The 26,306-nt window shown below is 43.4% G+C and overlaps 1 protein-coding gene across 2 annotated transcripts in view; it reads right to left on the bottom strand.

Annotated features, from left to right (window-relative positions):
• The window catches only part of map3k15 (mitogen-activated protein kinase kinase kinase 15), a 134,468-nt gene that overhangs the window by 5,648 nt on the left and 102,514 nt on the right, over positions 1-26,306 (bottom strand). The window contains exons 20-27 of one of the 2 annotated variants that reach the window (XM_078232396.1): positions 24,510-24,654; positions 22,432-22,606; positions 20,996-21,181; positions 18,208-18,313; positions 15,760-15,982; positions 14,372-14,484; positions 13,923-14,029; positions 11,717-11,793 (exon numbers count right to left, since the gene is read on the bottom strand). In XM_078232396.1, the coding sequence (XP_078088522.1) occupies positions 11,717-11,793; positions 13,923-14,029; positions 14,372-14,484; positions 15,760-15,982; positions 18,208-18,313; positions 20,996-21,181; positions 22,432-22,606; positions 24,510-24,654 (1,132 nt within the window). The remainder of the gene's footprint in view (positions 1-11,716; positions 11,794-13,922; positions 14,030-14,371; positions 14,485-15,759; positions 15,983-18,207; positions 18,314-20,995; positions 21,182-22,431; positions 22,607-24,509; positions 24,655-26,306) is intronic. The other variant, XM_078232397.1, reaches the window with a different exon arrangement.

Genomic DNA, 26,306 nt, shown 5'->3' on the forward strand with positions numbered 1-26,306 from the left:
AAACAGATGGAGCACTGGAGGAATACAGAGAAAGTAGAAAAGGAACCAAACTGGGAGTTAGAAGGGCAAAAAGGGGTCATGAAATGTCCTTGGCAGACAGGATTAAGGAGAATCCTAAGGCATTTTATACATACGTTAGGAACAAGAGGGTTGTTAGGGAAAGAATCAGACCTCTCAGGGACAAAGGAGGGGAATTATGCTTAGAACCAAAGGAAGTAGGAGAGATCCTAAACGAATACTTTGCATCAGTATTCACAAAGGAGAGGGACATGTTGACTGGTAGTGTCTCAGAGAGATGTGTTGACCCGTTAGAAAAAACCTCAATTACAAGGGAGGAAGTGTTAGGTTTTTTAGGAAATATTAAGACAGACAAATCCCCAGGGCCAGATGGCATCTATCCTAGACTCCTCAGGGAGGCAAGAGATGAAATTGCTGGGCCTCTAACAGAAATCTTTGTCTCTTCGCTGGACACAGGTGAGGTCCCAGAGGATTGGAGGATAGCAAATGTGGTCCCGTTATTTAAGAAGGGTAGCAAGGATAACCCGGGTAATTATAGGCCGGTGAGCTTGACGTCTGTGGGAGGGAAATTGTTGGAGAAGATTCTTAGAGATAGGATATATGCGCATTTAGAACTGAATAATCTCATTAGCGATAGACAGCATAGTTTTGTACGAGGGAGGTCATGCCTCACAAATTTGGTTGATGTTTTTGAGGAGGTGACAAAAACGATTGACGAGGGAAGGGCCGTGGATGTCGTCTATATGGATTTTAGTAAAGCGTTTGACAAGGTCCCTCATGGCAGGCTGGTGCAAAAGGTTAAATCTCACGGGATAAAAGGTGAGCTAGCTAGATGGGTGGAGAACTGGCTTAGCCATAGAAGACAGAGGGTAACAGTGGAGGGGTCATTTTCCGGTTGGAGGTCTGTGACTAGTGGTGTTCCGCAGGGCTCTGTACTGGGACCTCTGCTGTTTGTGATATATATAAATGATTTGGAGGAAGATGTAGCTAGTGTGATCAGTAAGTTTGCGGACGACACAAAGATTGCTGGAGTTGTGGATAGTGATGAACATTGTCAGAGAATACAGCAGGATATAGATAGGCTGGAACATTGGGCGGAGAAATGGCAGATAGAATTTAATCCAGGTAAATGCGAAGTGATGCATTTTGGTAGGTCTAATGTAAGGGGGAGCTATACAATAAATGGCAGAACCATCAGGAGTATAGACACACAGAGGGACTGGGTGTACAAGTCCACAGATCCTTAAAGGTGGCAGCACAGGTGGAGAGGGTGGTCAAGAAGGCATATGGCATGCTTGCCCTTATTGGACGGGGCATAGAATATAAAAGTTGGCAAATTATGTTGCAGCTGTATAGAATGTTGGTTAGGCCACATTTGGAATACTGCATCCAGTTCTGGTCGCCACACTACCAGAAGGACGTGGAGGCTTTGGAGAGAGTACAGAGAAGGTTTACCAGGATGTTGCCTGGTATGGAGGGTCTTAGCTATGAGGAGAGATTGGGTAAACTGGGGTTGTTCTCCCTGGAAAGACGGAGGATGAGGGGCGACCTAATAGAGGTGTATAAAATTATGACGGGCATAGATAGGGTGAACAGTGGGAAACTGTTTCCCTGGTCGGAGGTGATGAACACAAGGGGTCACGGGTTCAAGGTGAGGGGGGCAAGGTTCAACACAGATGTCAGGGGGACGTATTTTACACAGAGGGTGGTGGGGGCTTGGAATGCACTGCCAAGCAAGGTGATTGAGGAGGACACGCTGGGATCATTTTAAGACTTATCTAGATAGCCACATGAACAGACTGGGAATGGCCGCGGGGTTTACTGGGAGGGTCAAAAGAACTGCAGCTTGACAGGATTTTTGGGGTAAGATTTAATTTAAAATACTTTTTCGCGGGTGTTATTTATTTAATTATTTTTAAATTTTGGCGCGAAACCGGCAGTGGCCGCGGGGGTTTACTGGGAGGGTCAAAAGTTGTATATATGTCAGTTAGTTGGGGGATAGTCCTCTTTGTTGCTTTGGAGAAAGGCAGAGGTGTGACTGGTGACAGGATTTTTGGGGTAAGATTTAATTTAAAGTACTTTTTCGCGGGTGTTATTTATTTATTTAATTATTTTTAAATTTTGGCGCGAAACCGGCAGTGGCCGCGGGGTTTACTGGGAAGGGTCTTTTGAGTTTTTTTTAGTGCACGGGAGGTTTAAAAGGCAGGCCCCACTATCTAACGGGCAGCGTTGGGAGCGGGCAGCGGAGTGAGAGGCAGCTGAGTGAGAACTGAGGGGCTTTGGCTCATTGGGCTTAGGTAGAAAGGGCGAGCAGGGGTGAGTTTCTTCTTTTTTAAAATTTATAATTTACTTTTCTCTGTGTACCTTGGAAGAAAGGGTGAAATATGAGTGTTAAGCCAGTGTGTTGCTCGCAGTGCAGTATGTGGGAGGTCCTGGAGGCAGCTGGCCTCCCGGACATCCACATCTGTGAGGGGTGTGTCGAGCTGCGGTTCCTGAGGGCCCGTGTTCGGGAGCTGGAACTGCAGCTTGACGATCTTAGGCGGGTGAGGGAGAATGAGGAGGTGATAGACAAGAGCTATCATCAGGTGGTCACTCCAGGGCCACGGGAGGAGGCCAAGTGGGTGACAGCCAGGAAGGGTAAAACACGGGTGTTTGAGAGCACCCCGGTGGAAGTGCCCCTACATAACAAGTACTCCTGTCTGAGTACTGTTGGGGGGGACAGCCCATCTGGGGGAAGCAGCAGTGGCCATGTCTCCGGGGTGGAGTCCGGCCCTGTAACTCAGAGGGCTAAGGAAAGGAGGAGGAAGGCGGTATTAATCGGGGACTCGACAGTCAGGGGGACAGACAGGCGATTTTGCGGAAGCAGGCGGGAGTCTCGCATGGTGGTCTGCCTCCCTGGGGCTGGGATCCAGGATGTCGCTGGGCGAGTCCCAGAAATCCTGAGGTGGGAGGGAGAGGAGCCGGAGGTAGCGGTACATATTGGTACCACTGATGTGGGTAAGAAGGGGGAAGGGAACATGAAAAAAGAGTATAGGGAATTAGGGAGACAGCTGAGAAGGAGGAAAGCAAAGGTAGTAATCTCGGGATTGCTGCCTGTGCCACGGGATGGTGAGGAAAGGAATGGAGTGAGGTGGAGGATGAATGTGTGGCTGAGGGAATGGTGCAGGGGGCAGGGATTCAGGTTCCTGGACCATTGGGACCTCTTTAGGGGCAGGTGTGACCTGTATACTAAAAACGGGTGGCACCTGAATCCCAGGGGGACCAATATCCTGGCAGGAAGGTTGGCTAAGGCTACTGGGGAGAGTTTAAACTAGATACGTTGGGGGGAGGGGATCAATGTGACGTGACTGAGAGTGAGGGAGGTAGCTCGCAAACAGAGAAGGGTTATAGGAAGTGCAAGAGGGCAGGTGGACTGGGAACAGAGAAGGGGAGAGGTCAGACCATAGGATTGAGAGGTGTCTACTCTAATGCCAGGAGTATAGTGAATAAACAACTAGCTAAAGGAGGAGAGGGCTTGGGAGATGTTAGTAGCGCTTCAACAAACCGGGTCCAGATAAAGGCTGGCATAAAGACACTTTGCCTGAATGCACGAAGCATTCGAAACAAAGTAAATGAGTTGATGGCACAAATCCATACAAATGAATATGATCTAGTGTCCATCACAGAAACGTGGTTGCAGGGTGACCGGGACTGGGAACTGAATATACAGGGTTATCAGGCATTTAGGAAGGATAGACAGGTAGAAAAAGGAGGTGGGGTAGCTTTGTTAATAAAGGACAATATCAGGACGGTAGTGAGAGACAACATAGGCTCTAAGGAGCAAAACGTGGAATCGTTGTGGGTGGAGATACGGAATAGTAGGGGGAGAAAGACACTGGTAGGCGTGGTCTATAGGCCCCCAAATAATAACTTAGAGATGGGGAGGGCTATAAACAAGCAAATAATGGATGCGTGCAAAAGTGGAACAGCAATTATCATGGGGGATTTTAACCTACATATTGATTGGTCGACTCAAATTGGACGTGGAGGGCTTGAGGAAGAGTTCTTGGAATGCTGTCGGGATTGTTTCATTGAACAGTATGTTACAGAACCTACGAGAGAGCGAGCTATCTTGGATCTGGTTCTGTGCAATGAGACAGGTAGGATTAAGGATCTTCTTGTGAAGGATCCTCTTGGGATGAGTGATCATAATATGGTGGAATTTCTGATACAGATGGAGGGTGAGAAAGTAGGGTCCCAAACCAGTGTCCTCTGCTTGAACAGAGGGGAGTACGATAGGATGAGGGTGGAATTGGCTAATGTAGACTGTGCGAGCAGACTGGTAGGTAGGACAGCTGAGGAACAGTGGAGGATTTTTAAGGAGATTTTTTTAAGTACTCAGCAAAAATATATTCCGGTGATAAAGAAGGACTGTAAGAAAAAGGATAACCGGACGTGGATAACGAAGGAAATAAAGGAGAGTATTAAAATAAAATCAGATGCGTACAGAGTGGCCAAAAATAGTGGAGAATTAGTGGATTGGGAAAGCTTTAAAGAAAAACAAAGAACGACTAAGAAAGCGATTAAGAAATGAAAGATAGATTATGAAACTAAACTAGCTCAAAATATAAACAATGATAGTAAAAGTTTTTACAAGTGTATAAAAAGGAATAGAGTGGCTAGAGTGAATGTTGGACCCTTGGAAGATGAGAGGGGGGATTTAATAGTGGAAAACGAGGAAATGGCTGAGACTTTAAATAAATTCTTTGTGTCGATCTTCACGGTGGAAGACACAAATAGTTTGCCGAATATTAGAGATCGAGAGTTGGTGGGAGGGAGGTCCTTAATACAATTACTGTTACTAAGGAGGTGGTGCTTGGTAGACTAATAGGACTGAAGGTAGACAAGTCCCCGGGCCCGGATGGAATGCATCCCAGGGTACTGAAAGAAATGGCTGAGGTAATAGCAGATGCGTTAGTAGTAATTTATCAAAATTCGCTGGACTCTGGGGTAGTGCCGGCTGACTGGAAAACAGCTACTGTTACGCCGCTGTTTAAAAAAGGAAGTAGACAAAAGGCGGGTAACTACAGGCCGGTTAGCTTAACGTCCGTAGTTGGGAAGATGCTAGAGTCCATTATTAAAGAGGAAATAACAGAGCACCTGAATAAGAATGGTTCGATCAAGCAGACGCAGCATGGATTCATGAAGGGAAAGTCGTGTTTGACGAATCTACTGGACTTTTATGAAGATGTCACCAGTGCGGTTGACAGAGGGGAACCGGTGGATGTGGTGTTTTTAGATTTCCAGAAGGCGTTCGATAAGGTGCCTCACAAAAGGTTGCTGCGGAAGATTGGGGTACACAGAGTTAGGGGTAAGGTGTTGGCGTGGATTGGGGATTGGCTATCTAACAGGAAGCAGAGAGTTGGGATAAATGGGTACTTTTCTGGTTGGCAGTTGGTGACCAGTGGCGTGCCGCAGGGATCGGTGCTGGGGCCTCAATTGTTTACCATTTACATAGATGATCCGGAGGAGGGGACTGAATGTAGGGTATTCGAGTTTGCTGATGACACGAAGGTGAGTGGGAAAGCGAATTGCGTGGAGGACGCGGAAAGTCTGCAGAGAGATTTGGATAGGCTGAGCGAGTGGGTGAGGATCTGGCAGATGGAATATAACGTTAGCAAATGTGAGGTTATCCACTTTGGAAGAAATAATAGTAAATTGGAATATTATTTAAATGGAGAAAAATTACATCGTGCGACTGTGCAGAGGGACCTGGGGGTCCTTGTGCACGAATCGCAAAAACTCAGTCTGCAGGTGCAGCAGGTGATCAAGAAGGCGAATGGAATGTTGGCCTTTGTCGCGAGGGGGATAGAATATAAAAGCAGGGAGGTCTTGCTGCAACTGTACAAGGCACTGGTGAGGCCACAACTGGAGTACTGTGTGCAGTTTTGGTCCCCTTATTTGCGAAAGGATATATTGGCCTTGGAGGGAGTGCAGAGAAGGTTCACCAGGTTGATACCGGAGATGAGGGGTGTGGCTTATGAGGAGAGATTAAACAGATTGGGTCTGTACTCGTTGGAGTTTAGAAGGATGAGGGGTGATCTTATAGAGACATATAAGATAATGAAGGGGCTGGATAGGGTAGAGGTGGAGAGATTCTTTCTACTTAGAAGGGAAACCAGAACTAGAGGGCACAGCCTCAAAATAAGGGGGGGCCGGTTCAGAACAGAGTTGAGGGGGAACTTCTTCTCTCAGAGGGTAGTGAATCTCTGGAATTCTCTGCCCATTGAAGTGGTGGAGGCTTCCTCGTTGAATATGTTTAAATCACGGGTAGATAGTTTTCAGATCGATAAGGGAATTAGGGGTTATGGGGAGCAGGCGGGTAAGTGGAACTGATTCGCTTCAGATCAGCCATGATCTTGTTGAATGGCGGGGCAGGCTCGAAGGGCCAGATGGCCTACTCCTGCTCCTATTTCTTATGTTCTTATGAATAGAGGGATACAAACGAATGGTCTAGTTGGGCACATGAGCTTGGAGGGCCGAAGGGCCTGTTCCTGTGCTGTATTGTTCTTTGTTATATTACAAACAGCAAAGGTCCCAGTACTGATCCCTGAGGAACACCGCTTATCACAGCCGTCCATTCAGAAACGCACCCTTTGACTGCTACCCTTTGTCTTCTGTGACTGAGTCAGTTTTGTAACCACCTTGCCAGCTCACCTCTGATCCCATGCGACTTCACCTTCTACACCAGTCTGCCATGAGGGACCTTGTTAAAGGCCTTACTGAAGTCCATGTAGACAACATCCACTGCCCTACCCTCATCAATCATCTTCATCACTTCCTCGAAAAACTCGATCAAGTTCGTGAGACACGACCTCCCCTTCACAAAACCATGTTGCCTCTCACTAATACGTCCACTTATTTCCAAGTGGAATAAATCCTGTCTCGAAGAATCCTCTCCAATAATTTCCCTACCACTGATGTAAGGCTCACCGGCCTGTAATTACCTGGATTATTCTTGCTACCCTTCTTGAACAAAGGAACAACACTGGCTATTCTCCAATCCTCTGGGACCTCCCCTGTAGCCAGTGAGGATACAAAGATTTCTCTCAAGGCCCCAGCAATTTCCTCCCTTGCCTCTCTCAGTATTCTGGGGTATATCCCATCAGGCCCTGGATACTTGTCTACCTTGTGTTTCTCAAGAACCCCAATACCTCCTCCTTTTTGATCTCAACATGATTCAAACTATCTACACATCCTTTCCCAGACTCATTATCCACCAAGTCTTTGTCTTTGGTGAATACTGACGCAAAGTACTCATTTAATACCTCACCCATTTCCTCTGGCTCCACACATAGATTCCCTCCCTTGTCCTCGACTGGGCCAACCCTCTCCCTGGCTCCCCTCTTGCTCTTTATATATGGATAAAAAGCCTTGGGATTTTCCTTAATCCTGCTGGCCAATGCTTTTTCATGACCCCTTTTAGCCCTTCTTACTCCTTGCTTAAGTTTCTTTCTACTTTCCTTGTCTTCCACACTTGCTTCGTGTGTTCCCAGCCTCCTAGCTTTGACAAATGCTTCCTTTTTCTCTTTGACTAGGCTCACAATATCTCTCATTATCCAAGGTTCCCAAAACTTGCCCTACTTATCCTTCATCCTAACAGGAATGTGCCGGTTCTGAATTCCTAACAACTTACACTTGGAAGCCTCCCACATGCCAGATGTTGATTTGCCCTCAAACATCTGCCCCCAATCTACATTCTTCAGTTCCTGCCTAATATTGTTGTAATCAATCAAGTTAATTTCTACATATAAGAAATAGGAGCAGGATTTTGCTGTTCAGCCTGGAACCCGCTCCGCCATTCAGTGAGATTGTGGTTGATCTACTTCAACACCATTTTCCTGCAGTAGAAACACAGAAACGGGTTGGCCTAGGCCTATCCGCCTGCTGGGTCTGCTCCGCTGTTTAATAAGATCATGGCTAATTGGACACTTCAATGCCTTTTACACCACTATCCCCATAACCCTTCATCTTATTGTTAATCAGAAATATAGGAACTATCTCCATTTCCCTTGATGTTTTTTATTATGTAATAATCTATCACTCTCAATCTTGAACATACTCAATGACTGAGCCTCCACACCGTTCTGGGGCAGAGAATTAAAGAAATGAATGTATGCCCAAATAGATTGTGTTGTCCTGGGATCATCTCTTGGGCATACTCTCGCAAAATTCTTTATTAGGTTCCATGCAACCTAACAACCTACCCCTTTCATATTTTCGATACGTGGATGATACGTTTGTTAAATTTCAATCTGCAGCTGCATGTAATAATTTCCTTGCATGTCTTAATGGGCTCCATCCTGCGCACAAATGAGTACCCAAATTAACTCCCTTTCCTTGATGTACTAGTTGAGAAATCTGCGCTGGGTTCACAAACACGGTCTATCACACATTTATCTTCAATGATCAGTACATGTGTTGGGATTCTTGCAGTTCCATCTGCTACAAGATTGTCCTTATCATCAACCTTGTAAATAGGGCCCCAGCCATTTGCTAACAATGAAAGCTTGATGCTGAAATAGGGCACATCAAAGGTATTTTATGGATGAATGGCTATCCTAATCAGTTCATTGGAAATTTCAACCTTTGAAAGTGCCCAGTCTACCTCAGATTACTATGGAAGGGCGAGATATCTCAAAAAATTTGAGCAACAGGTGAAGCTAGTTGTTACATGCTGCTGCTCTGCAGCAGTATTCGCCACTAACAGGATGCTGCTGTCAAGTCTATCGCACAATGCTAATGTGATATATGAATTTCGGTGCTAGTCTGATGCTAGGGGGAGGCCAATCTTACCAAAAATATAAGTGCTGAGCGAATGTGAAAATGGGAGAGCATCAACTTTGGTTTTTTTGGCGAGGCCGCAAATGAAATCTGCACTTAGTGCAAAACATGATGCATGATCTGATTCCCGCCAGTAGAGGGAGTGGACAGAGTCTATTCACACTGGAAAGCCGGCTGCTCACACAAGAGGGCGCTATCACACTTGCGCAGATAACTTTGCACTTATTCACGTACTGCATCTGCCATGTATTTGCCACTTGCTTAACCTGTCTAAATTGCTTTGAAGCTTCTTTACTTCCTCCTCACCACTCACAATTCCACCTAGTTTTGTGTCATCAGCAAACTTGGAATTATTACATGTGATTCCCTCATCCAAATCATTGATGTATACTGTGAATAGCTGGGGGCCAAGCATTCCCTTCTGAAGAAGATTAGGGCACACGGAGTTGGGGGTAGTGTGTTAAAGTGGATTGGGGACTGGCTATCCGACAGGAAGCAAAGAGTCGGAATAAATGGGTGTTTTTCCGGTTGGAGGAAGGTAACTAGTGGCGTGCCGCAGGGATCGGTACTCGGGCCGCAACTGTTTACCATTTATATAGATGATCTGGAGGAGGGGACGGAGTGTAGGGTAACGAAGTTTGCAGACGACACAAAGATAAGTGAAAAAGTGAATCGTGTGGAGGACGGAAAAGATCTGCAGAGAGATTTGGACAGGCTGAGTGAGTGGGCGAGGATATGGCAAATGGAGTATAACGTTGAGAAATGCGAGGTTATACACTTTGGAGGAAATAATAACAAATGGGATTACTATCTCAATGGAAACAAATTAAAACATGCTACCGTGCAAAGGGACCTGGGGGTCCTTGTGCATGAGATGCAAAAGCCCAGTCTGCAGGTACAACAGGTGATCAAGAAGGCAAATGGGATGTTGGCCTATATTGCGAGGGGGATAGAATATAAAAGCAGGGATGTCTTGATGCACCTGTACAGGGCATTGGTGAGGCCGCAGCTGGAATACTGTGTGCAGTATTGGTCCCCTTATATGAGGAAGGATATATTGGCATTGGAGGGAGTGCAGAGAAGGTTCACCAGGTTGATACCGGAGATGAGGGGTTTGGATTATGAGGAGAGGCTGAGGAGATTGGGTTTGTACTCATTGGAGTTTAGAAGGATGAGGGGAGATCTTATGGAGACTTATAAGATAATGCGGGGGCTGGATAGGGTGGAGGCGGAGAGATTCTTTCCACTTAGTAAGGAAGTTAAAACTAGAGGACACAGCCTCAAAATAAAGGGGGGTCGGTTTAAGACAGAGTTGAGGAGGAACTTCTTCTCCCAGAGGGTGGTGAATCTCTGGAATTCTCTGCCCACTGAGGTGGTGGAGGCTACCTCGCTGAATATGTTTAAAGCGCGGATGGATGGATTCCTGATCGGTAAGGGAATTAAGGGTTATGGGGATCAGGCGGGTAAGTGGTACTGATCCACGTCAGATCAGCCATGATCTTATTGAATGGCGGGGCAGGCTCGAGGGGCTAGATGGCCTACTCCTGCTCCTATTTCTTATGTTCTTATGTTCTTATGTGACGAAGGAGCAGCGCTCTGAAAGCTAATGGTATTTGCTACCAAATAAACCTGTTGGACTTTAACCTGGTGTTGTTAAAACTCTTACTTCGATACCAATACAGAGCTCTGCTCAGCAGTGTCTAAATGTATTGAAACCAAGTTGCACCAGTAACCAACTGGTACCCAGCCAACTCTTGACTAACAAGGAAAAGAGATTCACAAGTCTGTCTGGCAATCTCATAAACGTAAAGGTTTAAAAGATTTGCTGCTGTAACTGTTAAAGTGGGAGCAATGAGAGCTTCCCTCCCAAGGAGGGTCTACACTTAAAGCATTCATAGGATGTGGACATCTTATTGCTCATCCCTAATTGCCCTCCAGAGGACATTTAAGAGTCAACCTGTATGTATTACAGCTGGGATAGCTCCTGCTCTGATCAAGACCACAAGAAACGACAAAAGGTTGCGAATGAAGCCCAGTCCATCACCAAACCCGTCTCCCATCCATTGACTCTGTCTACACTTCCCGCTGCCCCAGAAAAGCAGCCAGCATAATCAAGAACCCCACGCACCAAGGGCATACTCTCTTCCACCTTTCTTCGTCTGCAAAAAGATACAAAAGTCTGAGGTCACATACCAACTGACTCAAGAACAGCTTCTTCCCTGCTGCCATCATACTTTTGAATGGAAGCAGAAAATGCTGGAGAATCTCAGCAAGTCTGAAAGCATCTGTGGAGAGAGAATAGAGCCAATATTTTGAGTCTGGATGACCCTTCGTCAGAGCTGCACATATGCTGTCAGACCTGCTGAGATTTTCCAACATTTTCTCTTCGTGTTTCCGATTCCAGCAGCCGCAGCATTTTGCCGAGACTTATGAATGGACCTACCTTATATTAAGTTGACCTTTCTCTACACACTAGCTATGATTTCTACATTCTGCACCCTCTCCTCGATGAATGATATGCTTTGTGTAGTGCAATGCTTTTCACTGTATACCAATTCATGTGACAAATATAAATCAAAAATCACATTGCTGTGGATCTGGAGTCATATGTTGGCCAGACAAGGTAAGGACAGCAGATTCTTTCCCAAGAGGGCATTAGTGAACCAGATGGATTTTTACAGCAATCGACAATGATTTCACAGTCATCATTAGACTCTTAATTGCAGGTTTTTTTTATTGAATTCAAATTTCATTATCATGGGATTTGAACCTGGTCCCCAGATCTTACCCTGGGTGTCTGGATTACCAATCTAGTGACAATACTGCTATGCCACTGCTTCTCTGCTGTCTCTGATCTGTTTAAAACTGTACTTACCTGAGTTGCAGGCACCTTAAATCATCTTTAGTAATATGTCGGAGAACATCAGGTAATGAGTAACCTTCTGCACACATCTGAAGAAGAGAGAGCAATTTAGAAATTGAAAAAAGCAAAGAGTTCAAAATATTCATCACCCATATGACATTTCATTTTTAATTTATTAACTTGAATCTGTCCAGAGATCAACAGGCCATCTTAAATTAATCATATAATAAACTTGGGATTAGTTCCTAATGATGTGATGTTTTGGAAGGGTAGTCAGTAAATAATGGAAAGTTGCATTTGGTAGCGAACACTAAACAGAATAAAAAACACTTTCTAACTAACTGCATGCCATTTTAAATATTGCCAGGAGGTGGTGCAGCGGCAATGGAATTTGAGTATGATAGGGTAGTCATTATGTTACTGGTCTAGTAATCAAGATACTAGCTTTAATAATAGAGAATGTCAGTCAAAATCTATTCTTGGTATTTTAAACAAGCTGGAAATTAAAGAAAAAAACAGATTAGTATCAATTATAGTGACCATAAATCCTTCAGACCCAACTGATTCAGCATGTCGTCTTGACCTGGTCTGACCGACATATATCTCTAGTCAACTTGATAGCAAATTGGCTAAACAAGCCACACAGTTATATCTAAACCACTTCAGAATAACAAGAACAAAAACAGATGTAGGATACTCTGGAAGTACCATTACCATCCTGACAGTGTGGATTGAAAAAAATGTCCAACATCTACACCGTCCCAAGGAGACTAGGGATGGGCAACAAGTGCTGTTTTTCAGGAACACCCACATCCCCAGTAAAAAAAACCAGACCAGGGTTAAATATATCTGCAGACTGCATGGGAGAAATAATGAGAGACAAAATATCAGAGAGAGAGGAGCGATTGAGAGAGACACCAGACAGAGGAGGGATGAAGAGAGTGTCATGGATTTTCAGAACAAGAATTAAAGGGAATGATGGGATGTAATCTATCTAGCAACAAGGGAGAGTCTGCCAGTAGTCCACAGTCAAGGAGGCTAATGCGATGTGTCCTTTTCCCAGTAATGAGATTAGCAGAGATCTAGAAAAAAAATCAGATGTAAGTGGCCCTATCATCAGAAAGCAGTTTACCAAGATGACTGAGAGACCAGGGGGGGCATACAGATGATAATTTTCAAGAGTCAGACATGGGGGAGCAACAGATGTCCCATTATACGGTGGGGAGAATCAAAGAGAGCCAGGGGGGATAATTGTCAACTGCTGAAGCAGACAGGTCAATTTAACATCTCATTGGAAGGCCAGTTTAACATCTGTGCGGCCAGTTTAACATCTCACTGTGAGGCCAGTTTAACATCTCACAGGAAGGCCAAGGTAACACCAAACAGCGAGCCGGTTAACTGCAAAGATGCTGTTTAAAGTTTTATAGCTGAGTTAATGCAGAAACCTTCCGGAAGGCAGTCTAAGTATCTTTATTGAACCAGGCAAAGGTGATTACCAGACTGGATCATCCTCCTGGTATTGTGTGGTAACTATAAGCTAGATTTAACTTATAGATTTGTTTAAGGTGGATGTTGTTTGGGAACAGGGTAGTCTTACTGAGTTCAGGTATCAGGGAAAAAGTTTGGAACAAGGGATGGTAATATCTAGATAAAACTGTGTGCATGTGTATTACTTTGGTGTTTATGTGTCTTTTAGAATTATAGTCATGTTCGTGTGTATTTGTCTTTTCTTTCATTTACAACTAGATTGCTTATTCTCACAGGTGGTTTCATGTAACTCCTCACATCATTTCAAAAAGTAATAATATACACCACCACAAACTGGTGTCTCATGTTGAGATGCCCTCAGCATGATTTATGACAAGAGAGAAACCTGAGTGAAGAGGTTATGTAGGGAGACAGACTAGAGAGAGGGGGAGGGATAGAGAGAGAGAGACCAGAGAGAGGTGCAATAAAGAGGGAGAGATGAGAGAGAAGGAAGAGAGAACATGAATAAAGAGTGGAACTGGAGTGAAGAAGAATGCAGAGAGATAAGGGAGAGAATAGAGCCAATAAATTAAGAAAAACAATAAGAATTATTATTAATGCACTAAATAGTTCTTCTCTGGTCTAATTACAAGGAATATATACCAAACACAGCAATACGCCTTCAGTGGGAGTAATCAATCAATGACAAGTAGTTGTTAATCAGTTTTGTATTCGAGATCCCGTGCATTACCCTGTTTATTGTAACTGGGTCTACTCCCTGTTCTTGCAGCCAGTCAGTGAGCTCCTGATCCACTCTGTGATGTATGGGAGGCTGTGACACTGAAGGAACTGAGATACCTGGGAATGGAGGACACAAGCAATGCAGTCAATTATTCATTCTCAGTCGAGGTTTTACAGGAGTGAGCAAATACAATAGTCAGAATAGATGAAGAAACATTATTAAAAATAAGCTTTAACCAGTTCTTTAAACAAATCTTTAAACAAATGCGGAAGGTATATTTCAATGAGCAAAAGTGGCTAAATAGAATTTCCAGTGTGTTGAGAGAGTATGGATGAATGTTTCACCCGATGTTCCCTTCAGCACAAAGTAAAGGATCTAGATGAGGAAGATAAACTGCAATGGACAATTTTTGTGCGTGGTGCTGGTCTAGTACCTTCACTCTCAGTTTATTGAATTACCTGTAGGTTTGGATTTTAACTGGAGATGGTACATGTCCTGCTGTACCTGTGCAATTGTTTGTTGGAGGAGCTTCTGGTGCTCTTCTTCCTTCAGGATCAAGTCTTCCAAAAGCCTGCAGGGGTAAAATGAGACCATTTCACAGCTCAACTAGAAATATTAATTTGCATTCAAATGGTGCATTTCATGACCTCAGGGTGTTCCAAGGTGCTTTAACAGACAATGAAGTACTTTTGAAGAGTAGTCACTGTTCTAATGTAAGGAAGTTAGATAGCATAAGTCAACTTCATTATAAACCTTTACAATTATGTACAACAGAGTTTTATAATTTTCTTATTCACGGTATCAGATACAGAGAACATTATTCCGGAGTTTGAGTTATCAGGTAATCAGTTCAAATTACGTAATAAACAATAGGACTGAAGTCCTGCCAGCTTGGAATACTGAAATTAGGTAACAATTTTGAATTTATTCTATAGTCCCTTTGTTTATAATATAGACTTTGTAAGTGCAATGATATGGGATTATCCTCACAATTTATCGAGGTGTAGTAAGTGTCGGCATTCAGTTATCTGTAACCTGAACTCTCCATTGAGTGGATCTATAGCTAAATTACATACAAGTGTCTGCCACAATTTCAAGATAGCCCCAACGTGCCTTATAGTCAATGAAATACATTACTGCACCATTAGCTTTAGATGTTGGTTGGGAGATAAATCAATATTGGCTAGGAGTCTGGGGGAACTCCCTGTTCTTCTTCAAGGAAGTACCACGGGTGGCACAGCAGCATAGCAGTTAGCACAGCTGCCTCAGAGCACCAGGATCCCGGATTCAATTCTGGCCTTTTGGTGACTGTGTGGCGTTTGTATGTTCTCCTCGTGTCTGCATGGGTTTCCGCCGGGGGCTCCAGGTTCCTCCCACAGTCCAAAGATGTGCAAGTTAGGTGGCTTGGCCATGCTAAATTTCCCCTTGGTGTCCCAAGATGTGTAGTTAGGGGGATTAGCAGGGTAAATGTATGGACTACGGGAATGGGGGGTGGCGGGGAGGTTACTGGTTAAGATGCTCTTTCGGAGAGTCAGTGCAGACTTGATGGGCTGAATGACCTCCTTCCGCACTGTAGGGATTCTGTGATCTGTAGCATCCATCGAAGAAGAAACAGTGCCTCAGTTTAACACCTCATCTGAAAGATAGCACAACATTCCCTCAGTGGAACACTGAAGTACTAGGTGGGATTTGAGCTCACAACCTTCCAACTCAGAGACAGGGTTACCAGTGAGGCTGACACCAGAGTTCCACCTTGCTGAAATTTTGTAGAACAATGAAGTTTTTGAAGATGGCACCCAGCAATGAGTTTCTATCTTAAAACTCAAGATGGACAAATGCTCCATACCTGTTTGTCTCCAGTCTCAGTTTGCTCAGCTGCACACTCAGAGGGCTCTGTAGATGTTGGAAGTCTTGTGATGTAACTGAACTGAAGGTGCTCACTCTGGAGGTAATGGGAGGCTCCTTATTGACAGGTTGCCCTTCCTGTTGGCACTCAACGTCTTCCACCTCATCCATATCTTTGTCTGGCCCTTCACCCTCAGAGGCAGGACCAAAGTGAGAACGCAACTCTGAATAAACAGCCAAAGAGCCATTGCAATATTAGTACCTAACCATTAAACAATGAAACTAAGAGCTGTGGTTTTCTAAAAAAAAATGATTTTAAGATGAACTGCGATATATTTAACGTTCTTCATGATTTTATACACATTTGAGATTTGGAGGAGATTGTTGGTGTGGAGTGGGTAGTCAGCTGAGATTAGATAATAAGTATTAAGTCATAATTAGTTAGCCACTATGCTACGGGACAGGCTTGATAGAGCAGCTGTATTTTGCATACCAGTAGGCCAATGATGCCAAGTGGTAGCATTGGATGTGCAAGCTTCCCAATGGTGTTTCCCAAGAAATAAAGGTTTTTTAAAAATTAAATTATTATTCTTATAAAGGGTCTGAAGGGAAATTGGACAGGGGCCAGGAGGAGACATTGGAAAGCCCCATCCTGATTTTTGCCAACTCAGAAAGGAGCTACTAAATTACTAGAGGCCTGGATGCCAATAGAGATGAGGCATACCAGGTTCCAAATGGGTAGGTCAGCCCCACTAGGGAGCTGTCCAGGTAAGCGGAGCTACTTGCACTCAAGAAATAAAGGTTTTTAAAAATTAAGTTGTTATTCTTATAAAGGGTCTGAGGGGAAGTTGGACAGGGGCTAGGAGGAGACATTGGACACCCCCATCCCGATTGTAGACAGCGACCAGATATCCTGGCCACATGGAGCCGATGGGCCCTGGAGATGCACCTGTAATTGGCATGGCCATCCATCAGTCTTGCTGTACACACAGGTGGAGTCAGCACTTGAGAGCATCGGTGGGTTCAATCTTAACATAACTGCCATGATTGCGGCCAACCATTTTTCAAGGCCGTTACGTTTAGGCCTATCAAAAAGAGTTGAGTAGTAATGTCTTTAGTAGCTAATTTCAATGATTTGTACTTTTCACTGCCAATGGACATGGCAATAGAAGGTTTGATTAGGTCTATGATCAAACTGTATACTTTTCAACTTGTGGGAAAGACCAAATAAGAAACTAAGTTCAACACAAACACCAAAATATGTTGCTTGTGGCTATCACCTACATGTACAGCAAGACTGATGGATGGCCATGCTAATTACAGGTGCATCTCCAGGGCCCACCGGCTCCATGTGGCCAGGATATCTGGTGGCTGTCCACAATCAGGATGGGGCTTTCCAATGTCTCCTCCTAGCCTCTGTCCAATTTCCCTTCAGACCCTTTAGAAGAATAATAATTTAATTTTTAAAAAACCTTTATTTCTTGAGTGCAAGTAGCTTTGCTTACCTGGACAGCTCCCTAGTGGGACTGATCTACCCATTTGGAAGCTGGTATGTCTCATCTCTATTGGCATCCAGGCCTCTAGTAATTTAGTAGGTCCTTTCTGAGTTGGCAAACATCTTGCATTGGGAAGCTTGCACATCCAATTTCACAAGTCCGTCCATTGATCCTGTCACCCTGTCTCATTGCACACACAGTAAGAGTTTTAACAACACCAGGTTAAAGTCCAACAGGTTTATTTGGTAGCAAATGCCATTAGCTTTCGGAGCGCTGCTCCTTCGTCAGATGGATTGGAAATGTGCTCTCAAACAGGGCACAGAGACACAAAAATCAAGTTCATTTTTGTGTCTCTGTGCCCTGTTTGAGAGCACATTTCCACTCCATCTGACGAAGGAGCAGCGCTCCGAAAGCTAATGGTGCTTGCTACCAAATAAACCTGTTGGACTTTAACCTGGTGTTGTTAAAACTCTTACTGTGGTCACCCCAGTCCAACGCCAGCATCTCCACATCATTGCACACATGCAGTTTCATCAATGACAAGTCTCAAGACTGAACAACACAGGATTCAATTCCAAATTAGGTCTGAAGAGTCATTTTGGAGCCAAAATGTTAACTCTGTTTCTCTCCCCACAGATGCTGCCAGATCTGCTGAGTATTTCCAACACTTTGTTTTTATTTTCGATTTCCAGCATCCGCAGTATTTTGCATTTATTGCAGAAATTGATTCCTTCAGTGTAAGGAGCAGGCCCGTTGGTCCAAGTGTTGTAAATTATGTGACACATCTGTTGAATGCTGATCTAATTAGCATGAAGTTTGAATCTAATTAAAAGCAATTAAGAGGATTTAGCAATAACTGGTCCAACTTTGTTTCTAACATTTTTTTTAGCAACTAAAATGTCCCAAAAAAAAACATTTGAGCCTGAAATGAGAAGAGTTAGAGAATTGTGTACCTGGTATTAAAATGGTGACAGCAGCTTGTACTGCTCGGCGGATAATATTATCCATTGCAAACATCCAATGGGGCTTGATGTGATGGTGTCGCAGAACCCTATTAACCTAAACCATACCAAAACAAATGAAGAGTTATATCTTATGCGGAAGTCCTTATCCAATTGTATGAACAAAAATAAGCCCTCAAATCCACCAACATCTGAAGATGAACTTAGTTTTGTTCTCACTGCTAGCGAATGACACCCACATCCCAAGAATTAATTTTTTAAAAGTCGGCTGTGCGGCATCGATAGAAAGGGCAGCTTAAGTTTTGAGGGTTCTATTTGACAATAGAGACAAATGGTAATACCTGAAATGTTAACCTGCTTTTTGTTTTAAACAGATGCTGAATGATGCAATGTGTAACTGAATTACTGTACCTTCTATTTTTGATGTAGTTTTTTTAACATTTGCAATGATTCCTGCATCTTATTCAGACTATACTCTCTTTGGGCAGGATCTTGAGCCCATACTCTCCATCCGCAAGACGAAATCACAGTTTTGCCACCCTCACCAGCGGCATAATCAGGTTCACTTGCTCACAATGGGTGATTTGCATTAATTTATATAAATTTTAATATAATTACACATCCCTCTCACCAGATCTTCTCCCCTCACTAAATTTGCATACCGCCAATATGACATTGAGGGGATATTCCCAGGGGTGCAAAGGTCACTATGTCCCCCAGGGGAGAGGGACGTGGCCGGCAGTGCCCTGGCAATGCCCCCTGGCACAGAGACCTCTGTGGTGGCGGGAGGGCGCAGGGGGAGATTAATTATTTTTCCAGTGATCAGGATGCTCTTTAAAAATGATGCCCTGGTCTCAGTGGAGCTGGTTCACAGCTCTCAGAGTCCTCCTGCCTTGCCAAACTGATGGCGCAAAACACACCCACTCTTTTTTGGCAATTAAAATCACAAAATCTGGAGGTTTTCTGACCCAAACTGATGTTAGGAATGGGTTAACTGCAATCTTCCACTTTAGACCTAATTTGTATGTTAATTGTTTAATAATACTCACTGGGATATATAAAGGGCTTACAGGTAGCAATGGTTGTCAGGTGTGTATGTGGAGTTGTAAAAAAGAATGAAGTGAGTTTGTGAAGAAGCTGGACTGCAACTGAAAGACTTAACAACTGACATTGCCAAATTCTTGGAAGATTCTGTCCTTTATGTTTATAATTATAGGTCTTTATATCAACTCTTATATCAACTCTTCTAATCATCCATCCTGTTCCACTAACCAATTAGAATTCTCCCCTTTTGCATGCCAGTTCACAGCCAAGTCTTTGCTGCTTTTTTGTTTTTGCTCACTTTTTTTTTACCCTCTTCTCCACACCTTCCACCATTTGCCTCCATCTGCCAAATGAGACTCTGTTGCCTCTCCAGCCTCCTCCTCCCCACATCCAAACTTCCCATCTTCAGTTGTGCTCAGCTTCTTGCTTTTTTTATTTGCTTCACTGCCTGTTCCATTTCTTCCGACATTGTTTCTTTCTCCATTGCTCTTGCTAACTAGGTCAATTCTCCAGTTAGCACCCTTACATTTTTAGTTACAGTGCGAGCCACTACATCTCCTTATTCAAGAATTGCATCTCTGCTAGCAGACATGCTTCCTTCTTCACATCGTCATGTTTTATTCTCGCCCTTTGCTCGCTCACAATAAACAGAGTTAATTCTTAAACTACAAAGAATTTCTTAAACTGAGTTATTTTCTTTGTCTCTTTTATTTCTGTGGGTTTTTCTCACCAGGATTCATCCCTGCCTTGTCTCTCCTCACTTCTGGATACTTGATACCTTTTTCAGAGATTTTTCACATCTCGTATTCTTTCTGTTCTTATTTACAGTTTTGACCATCTATACTTTTGTCTCCTTTACTTCTTTTATTGACAGAGGTTACTTCATTCTGCGCCTATTTTGTTTTCTTCTAGTATTGCCAATGCATCTCTACCACAAACTCTTAATGTGCTGCATAGCCTCTGCTCGTCTGATAAGATTAGTGGAAATCACTTTTTTAAAAAAGTTTATTTATTAGTGTCACAAGTAGGCTTACATTAACACTGCAATGAAGTTACGGTGAAAATCCCCTCGTTGTCACACTCCGGTGCCTGTTTGGGTACACAGAGAGAATTTAGCATAGCCAATGCATGTAACCAGCAAGTCTTTCGGACTGTGGGAGGAAACCCATGCAGACACAAAGAGAAGGTGCAGACTCCACACAGACAGTGACCCAAGCCGGGAATTGAATCCGGGTCCCTGGCGCTGTGAGGGAGCAGTGCTAACCACTGTGCCCACTTAGAACATGAGATGTGAAAAATCTCTGAAAAAGGTATCAAGTATTCAGAAGTGAGGTGAGACTAGGCAGGGATGAATCCTTGGTGAGAAAAACCCACAGAAATAAAAGAGACAAAGAAAATAACTCAATTCAAGAAACTCTTTGTAGTTTAAGAATGAACTCTGTATATTGTGAGCGAGCCTCTGTAGTTTGTAGTTTAAGAATGAACTCTGTATATTGTGAGAGAACCTGCCTTGCTGGGTTTTCAGTGAATCAAAATCCTTTCCCTACTTCACTTACATTTCAAATACAATGTTCATGTTCAATTTCAGCTAATCATCTTGGATTTGAGGCTCTCCACTCTCAGTGTTATATAATTAATTATGCTTCCAGTTAACCCCAAGCGATGAGCCCCTCGAATGTGGATATAAGCAATTTTGACCTTACACTTTACATTACTCCATTGCTGGAGGACTTACCGCATCCTGGAACCCAAACAGAACCAACTGAAACTGATTTATGGAGATACTATCAAAATCCAAGTCCAGCTTGAGTTTGGAGATGGTGTTCGCCATCACTCTCTGCTCCGGGGAGCGAACAAAATCCCGCAAAATACCAATAATCTCCTTGATGTGGTCAACTGACAGCTTAAGGTCCTCATGACCCTGGAAAATAAACATCCAATTATTCTATATATATGTGTGGAAAACTGGTGGGTGTGACTGTGAACTTAACATGAAGAACAGCTAACAGGTGAGTAAAAGGAAATGTAATACACAATACAGGTTATCTGGAAAGTCAAAACGTCAGTGAAAATAGAGGTGGATAACATAATTTTAGTGAGGATGCACTGATTTTAAAAATACACGTATGGATGGTTGGACAATGGATTAGATACTGATCTCTCATTTCTTAATGTGGAGATGCCGACGTTGGACTGGGGTGGCACAGTAAGAAGTCCAATGGGTTTATTTTGAATTACGAGCTTTCGGATTTCTGCTCCTTCATCAGGTGAGTGACAGTCTCATTTCTTAAAGTTATATTCAAATTCAATCTGAACTGTTAGCACACAAGGATGACAGGAGTCCAGGCAGTCTTAACCAAGACAGTTAGCAGTTCTGTAGAAGAATCATTCTGATCGGAAATGTTCACTCTGTTTCTCTCCACAGATGCCACCAGACCCGCTGAGTTTATCCAGCACTTTCTGTTTTTTATTTTAGATTTCCAGCTTTTGCAGTATTTTTCTTTCATTAATCAAGATGTAATTAGTTGTGATTTCACAATACAAACAACCGCTACTAATGGTCATTTATAGACATAATCATAGAATCATAGAAACCCTACAGTGCAGAAGGAGGCCATTCGGCCCATCGAGTCTGCACCGACCACAATCCCACCCAGGCCCTACCCCCACATATTGTACCCGCTAATCCCTCTAACCTATGCATCTCAGGACTCTAAGGGGCAATTTTTAACCTGGCCAATCAACCTAACCTGCACATCTTTGGATGCAGCAGGGAATAAAATAATGTGTGTTGCTGTTCTCCAGAAGCTAAGAGCAGACACATTGTTAAGGAGGAGTAGAGCAAGCTTTGCTATGCTCACCAGTATATTTCTGATCTGGAAATGTTTGATGTAGATACCGGATAGGCTAAAAGGAAAAAGTGCTACAATTTTCAGCACTGACATCATTCAAGGTGATCAGTATAGTTCATATTCAGGAAAAATACCATTTGAGTCAATGCTTCATATTAGGGGTGATGGCTCTTGACAGCAGTGATTTTCTGAACCTTACTGAAATCAGCAAAAACATTTCATCCAATCTTCATAGGGGAAATTATTCATTGTGCATCACTTGTAACCGAATTGGAAGTTCATTTATACAGCCACAGCACACGTGGAAGAGCCCACTTACCTGTGCTAGACTTTCCAACAGGTTGGAAACAACCTGATCTTGGTCCGTCTTCAAGATTTTATAGAGAATGGATCTGCGCTCGCTGTCTTTCTTTAACAGGAAGAGGTCCGCATCTACCTCCTCAGAAGAAACTGGACTGCTTCGATCGTCACTGGATGAAGATACATCAGGGACACTGTGTTAGTGAACAGTAGGGGGATTAGAGCAAGCAATTTTAAAAATTATCAGCCAGATAGTACATTTTGGAAATACTGTAATTTCTTAATTCTGAATTATGTATTTATTTGATTGTGAATGATGATATGGCCAGTAATGCTAGATCTGCATGTATCATTTCACAAAAGGAGATTCTTTCAAAGATAAGCACATCAACACCTGATGAAGTAGCAGCACTCCGAAAGCTTGTGATTTCAAATAAACCTGTTGGACTATAACCTGGTGTCATGTGACCTCTCATCGTACATTTATACAGCACTGTTAACATAGCTAAAGTTCCCAAGGTGCTTCACAGGTGAGGAATCAGATCTGCACGGTGGCACAGTGGTTAGCACTGCTGCCTCACAGTGTCAGGGACCCAGGTTTGATTCCAGCCCAGGGTGACGGTGTGGAATTTGCACATTCTAATCATGTCTGCGTGGGTTTCCTCCGGGTGTTCTGGTTTCCTCCCACAGTCCAAAGATGTGAAGGTTAGGTGGATTGGCTATGATAAATTGCCCCTAAGTGTCCCAAGATGTCCCAAGGTAAATTACGGGGATAGGGTAGGGGAAGGGGGTGGGCTTGGGTAAGATGCTCTGTCAGAGAGTTGGTGCAAAGTTGAAGAGCCGAATGGCTTCCTTCTGCTCTGTAGGTAGTCTATGATTCTAAAAACTCACATCTAGCCAAAGAGGCAGATATTTGGATGGCTGACCAAAGGTTTGGTTAGAGAGATAGGTTTGAAGCTTCATCTTAAAGGTAGAAAGAGAAGTGGAGAGATGAAGAGGTTTGAGGAGGGAATTCCAGAGCCAAGGGCCTAGACAGCTAAAAGCACAGCCAGCAATGTTAGAGCAAAGAAAACATGGAATGGACAAGAGGCTAGAATTGGCAAGCTTATAGTGTATCACTGAGTGACCAAAAAAATACAACTTCATTCTCATCTGGGTCCACAGAGTAACATTTGTAGATGTTGGGTAACTACAAAGCCAGGCTTGATTCCTTGTCTAATTAATGGTTGCTATGCAGGTTCACATCTCTCTGACAGAGCATCTTACCCAAGCCCACCCCCTTCCCCTACCCTATCCCCATAATTTACCTTGGGACATCTTGGGACACTTCGGGGCAATTTATCATAGCCAATCCACCTAGCCTGCACATCTTTGGACTGCAGGAGGAAACCAGAGCACCCGGAGGAAACCCACGCAGACATGATTAGAATGTGCAAACTCCACACAGTCACCCTGGGCTGGAATCAAACCTGGGTCCCTGGCGCTGTGAGGCAGCAGTGCTAACCACTGTGCCACCATGCAGATCTGATTCCACACCTGTGAAGCACCTTAGTTCCACTAATAAATCCTTGGCAACATCTACAAATCAGAAAAGTGTGTCAGTAATGTGTCACACAATAATTGTGAACAGAGGAAATATACACAGGAGTAGGCTATATAGCCCCTCGAGCGTGCTATTAAATTGAGGTCAGTGTATCAATTTCAAAAACGATAGATATCACCTGTCATTAAGCAATAAAGCTGTGGGCTTCTTGTACACAACATGTATGTTTTAGTGCTGTATTGTGATTCTGGTCATGCACTATTTCAAAGTATTAATTCATGGTATGTAATTCTGCGTGGGAACGTCTGCAGTATTGATGAAATCTCTGCTAAAACTAAATGTTTTGATGCAACAAGCATATGAAAATATCTGATGCAACTCAACAGGCTGCTCTAAATCATTTTAAAGAGAACAATTCATCTAATTAACTTGTCCATTGAGCTTGTGAGGGTGGCACGTATTTCACCTTGTCCAGCAACACTGTTCATTAAAGAGCAGAACAATGGGGCAACAAAGAGGGATATTATAGACAGGAAAGAAAAGATTTTTTTTACCTCAGCAAAGGAGACCCGATAACTCTGATCAGGTTTTCGGGATTTGGTTTCCCATTTCTCTCGAAGAATGCATCATGCTTCAAATCGGAGTCTGAGGACAATGATCCTTGATCACTTCCGTTGCTGCCCAGGTTTTCACTCTGGACTATGATAGGAAAAGATATGCTTGGATTGTACTCGAGGCAGCAAACAACAGGACAATAAAATGACCATCTTTATTCTATCGTTACTCTTGAATTTCTTTAGGGCAGTTTTCTGAGTGTAGACTGGACAATCAGGTGCAGAGGTCAGTATTCCTGACTCCCAGTACTTAAGATGTCTATGTTGTAGTGCACTCAAACTTAAGACTATTAATCTTAATTGACGGAATGCATTGAATCACATGCAGGGACCTCAAAGTCCAATTCCAGGAACCACATCCTAACCAAACAAGACTTTCTGCTGAAAGTGAAGTCTCACAATTGTGGGACGTCAGATTTAATTTCATTGGGCAGAATTTTACGGCCTCATTCGTCCCGAAAACATAAAATCCCACCTGAGGTCAACAGACCTTCCCATGCTCCGCTCCTTGTGGCGGGCGGGCCTGTAAAATTCCAGCCATTATTTTTGTAAATCTGAGTTCATCTTGTAAGGTGATTTTCCAACCTCACACAACTAGTCTTTCATGTCAGGAGCACCAATTGGATATAGGTACATATGCTGTGCATAGTTAATAGGTGCCCTGAGTTCTGAAATGTGTCACCTCCTTGAAGCATGAGGACAGAAAATTGTCCACTATCTTTATTCTTTGAGTCTTTTTCTTGTGTTCATCAAGATGGAGGAAATCAGTGCTGGGGAATTCAATACTTCCTTATTTTGGCTAAATACTCAGGTACAACGCTTTCATGGATACTTATGTAATGGTGCAAATGCATCATTGGCTTCTCAACCCAATGTATGGGCTGGTCAAAGTGAGCATAGTAAGAAGTTTAACAACACCAGGTTAAAGTCCAACAGGTTTATTTGGTAGCAAAAGCCACACAAGCTTTCGGAGCTGCAAGCCCCTTCTCACCTGAAGAAGGGGCTTGCAGCTCCGAAAGCTTGTGTGGCTTTTGCTACCAAATAAACCTGTTGGACTTTAACCTGGTGTTGTTAAACTTCTTACTGTGTTTACCCCAGTCCAACGCCGGCATCTCCACATCAAAGTGAGCATCACAGAGCTTCCCACTTGTTGCACCATTGCCCTCAAGGTCCACAACTTGCATTGTCTTCAGTATTGCTGTTCTATTTTCTTTCGATTGAAAGCTGATGATTGAATTCCTTCACTTACTCTTCCTCAAATCAGAAATTCACATTAGAGCAGAGTTCCCTGTGAGGATAGAGCCTTTATAAAGTGGCAAAGTATCAGGTGTGAGCCTGCATAGCAACCATTAACTATAGACAAGGAATCAAGCCTGGCTTTGTAGTACCAACATTTACAAATGTTACTCCTATCACCCATCACAAGGCTATGAGGAGATTATGAGGAATAGGAACCCTGATCAAACTTCTCCTTCTGGACCTAACCCAGGCTGAGATCAGTTACCTCAGGACCTTACCTGAAGTTTTGCACATCTGATTAATTCAGGGAACACCATTAATGTACATTTGCCACTAAACCATTGTGGGTGATAACTGCTCTTCCAATTATTAGAGAATAGAAAAAATATGTGGACATCAACACAAGTGTTTAAACTAGTGAGTAAATGCACCCACTATTCACCCAGAAACAGACTGCTTCTATCTACCCTGTCCCATCGTTTTATAATTTTAACACTT

The sequence above is a fragment of the Mustelus asterias genome, chromosome 17 (assembly GCF_964213995.1).
Source record: "Mustelus asterias chromosome 17, sMusAst1.hap1.1, whole genome shotgun sequence".
In the NCBI taxonomy this organism is placed as follows: Eukaryota; Metazoa; Chordata; class Chondrichthyes; order Carcharhiniformes; family Triakidae; genus Mustelus; species Mustelus asterias.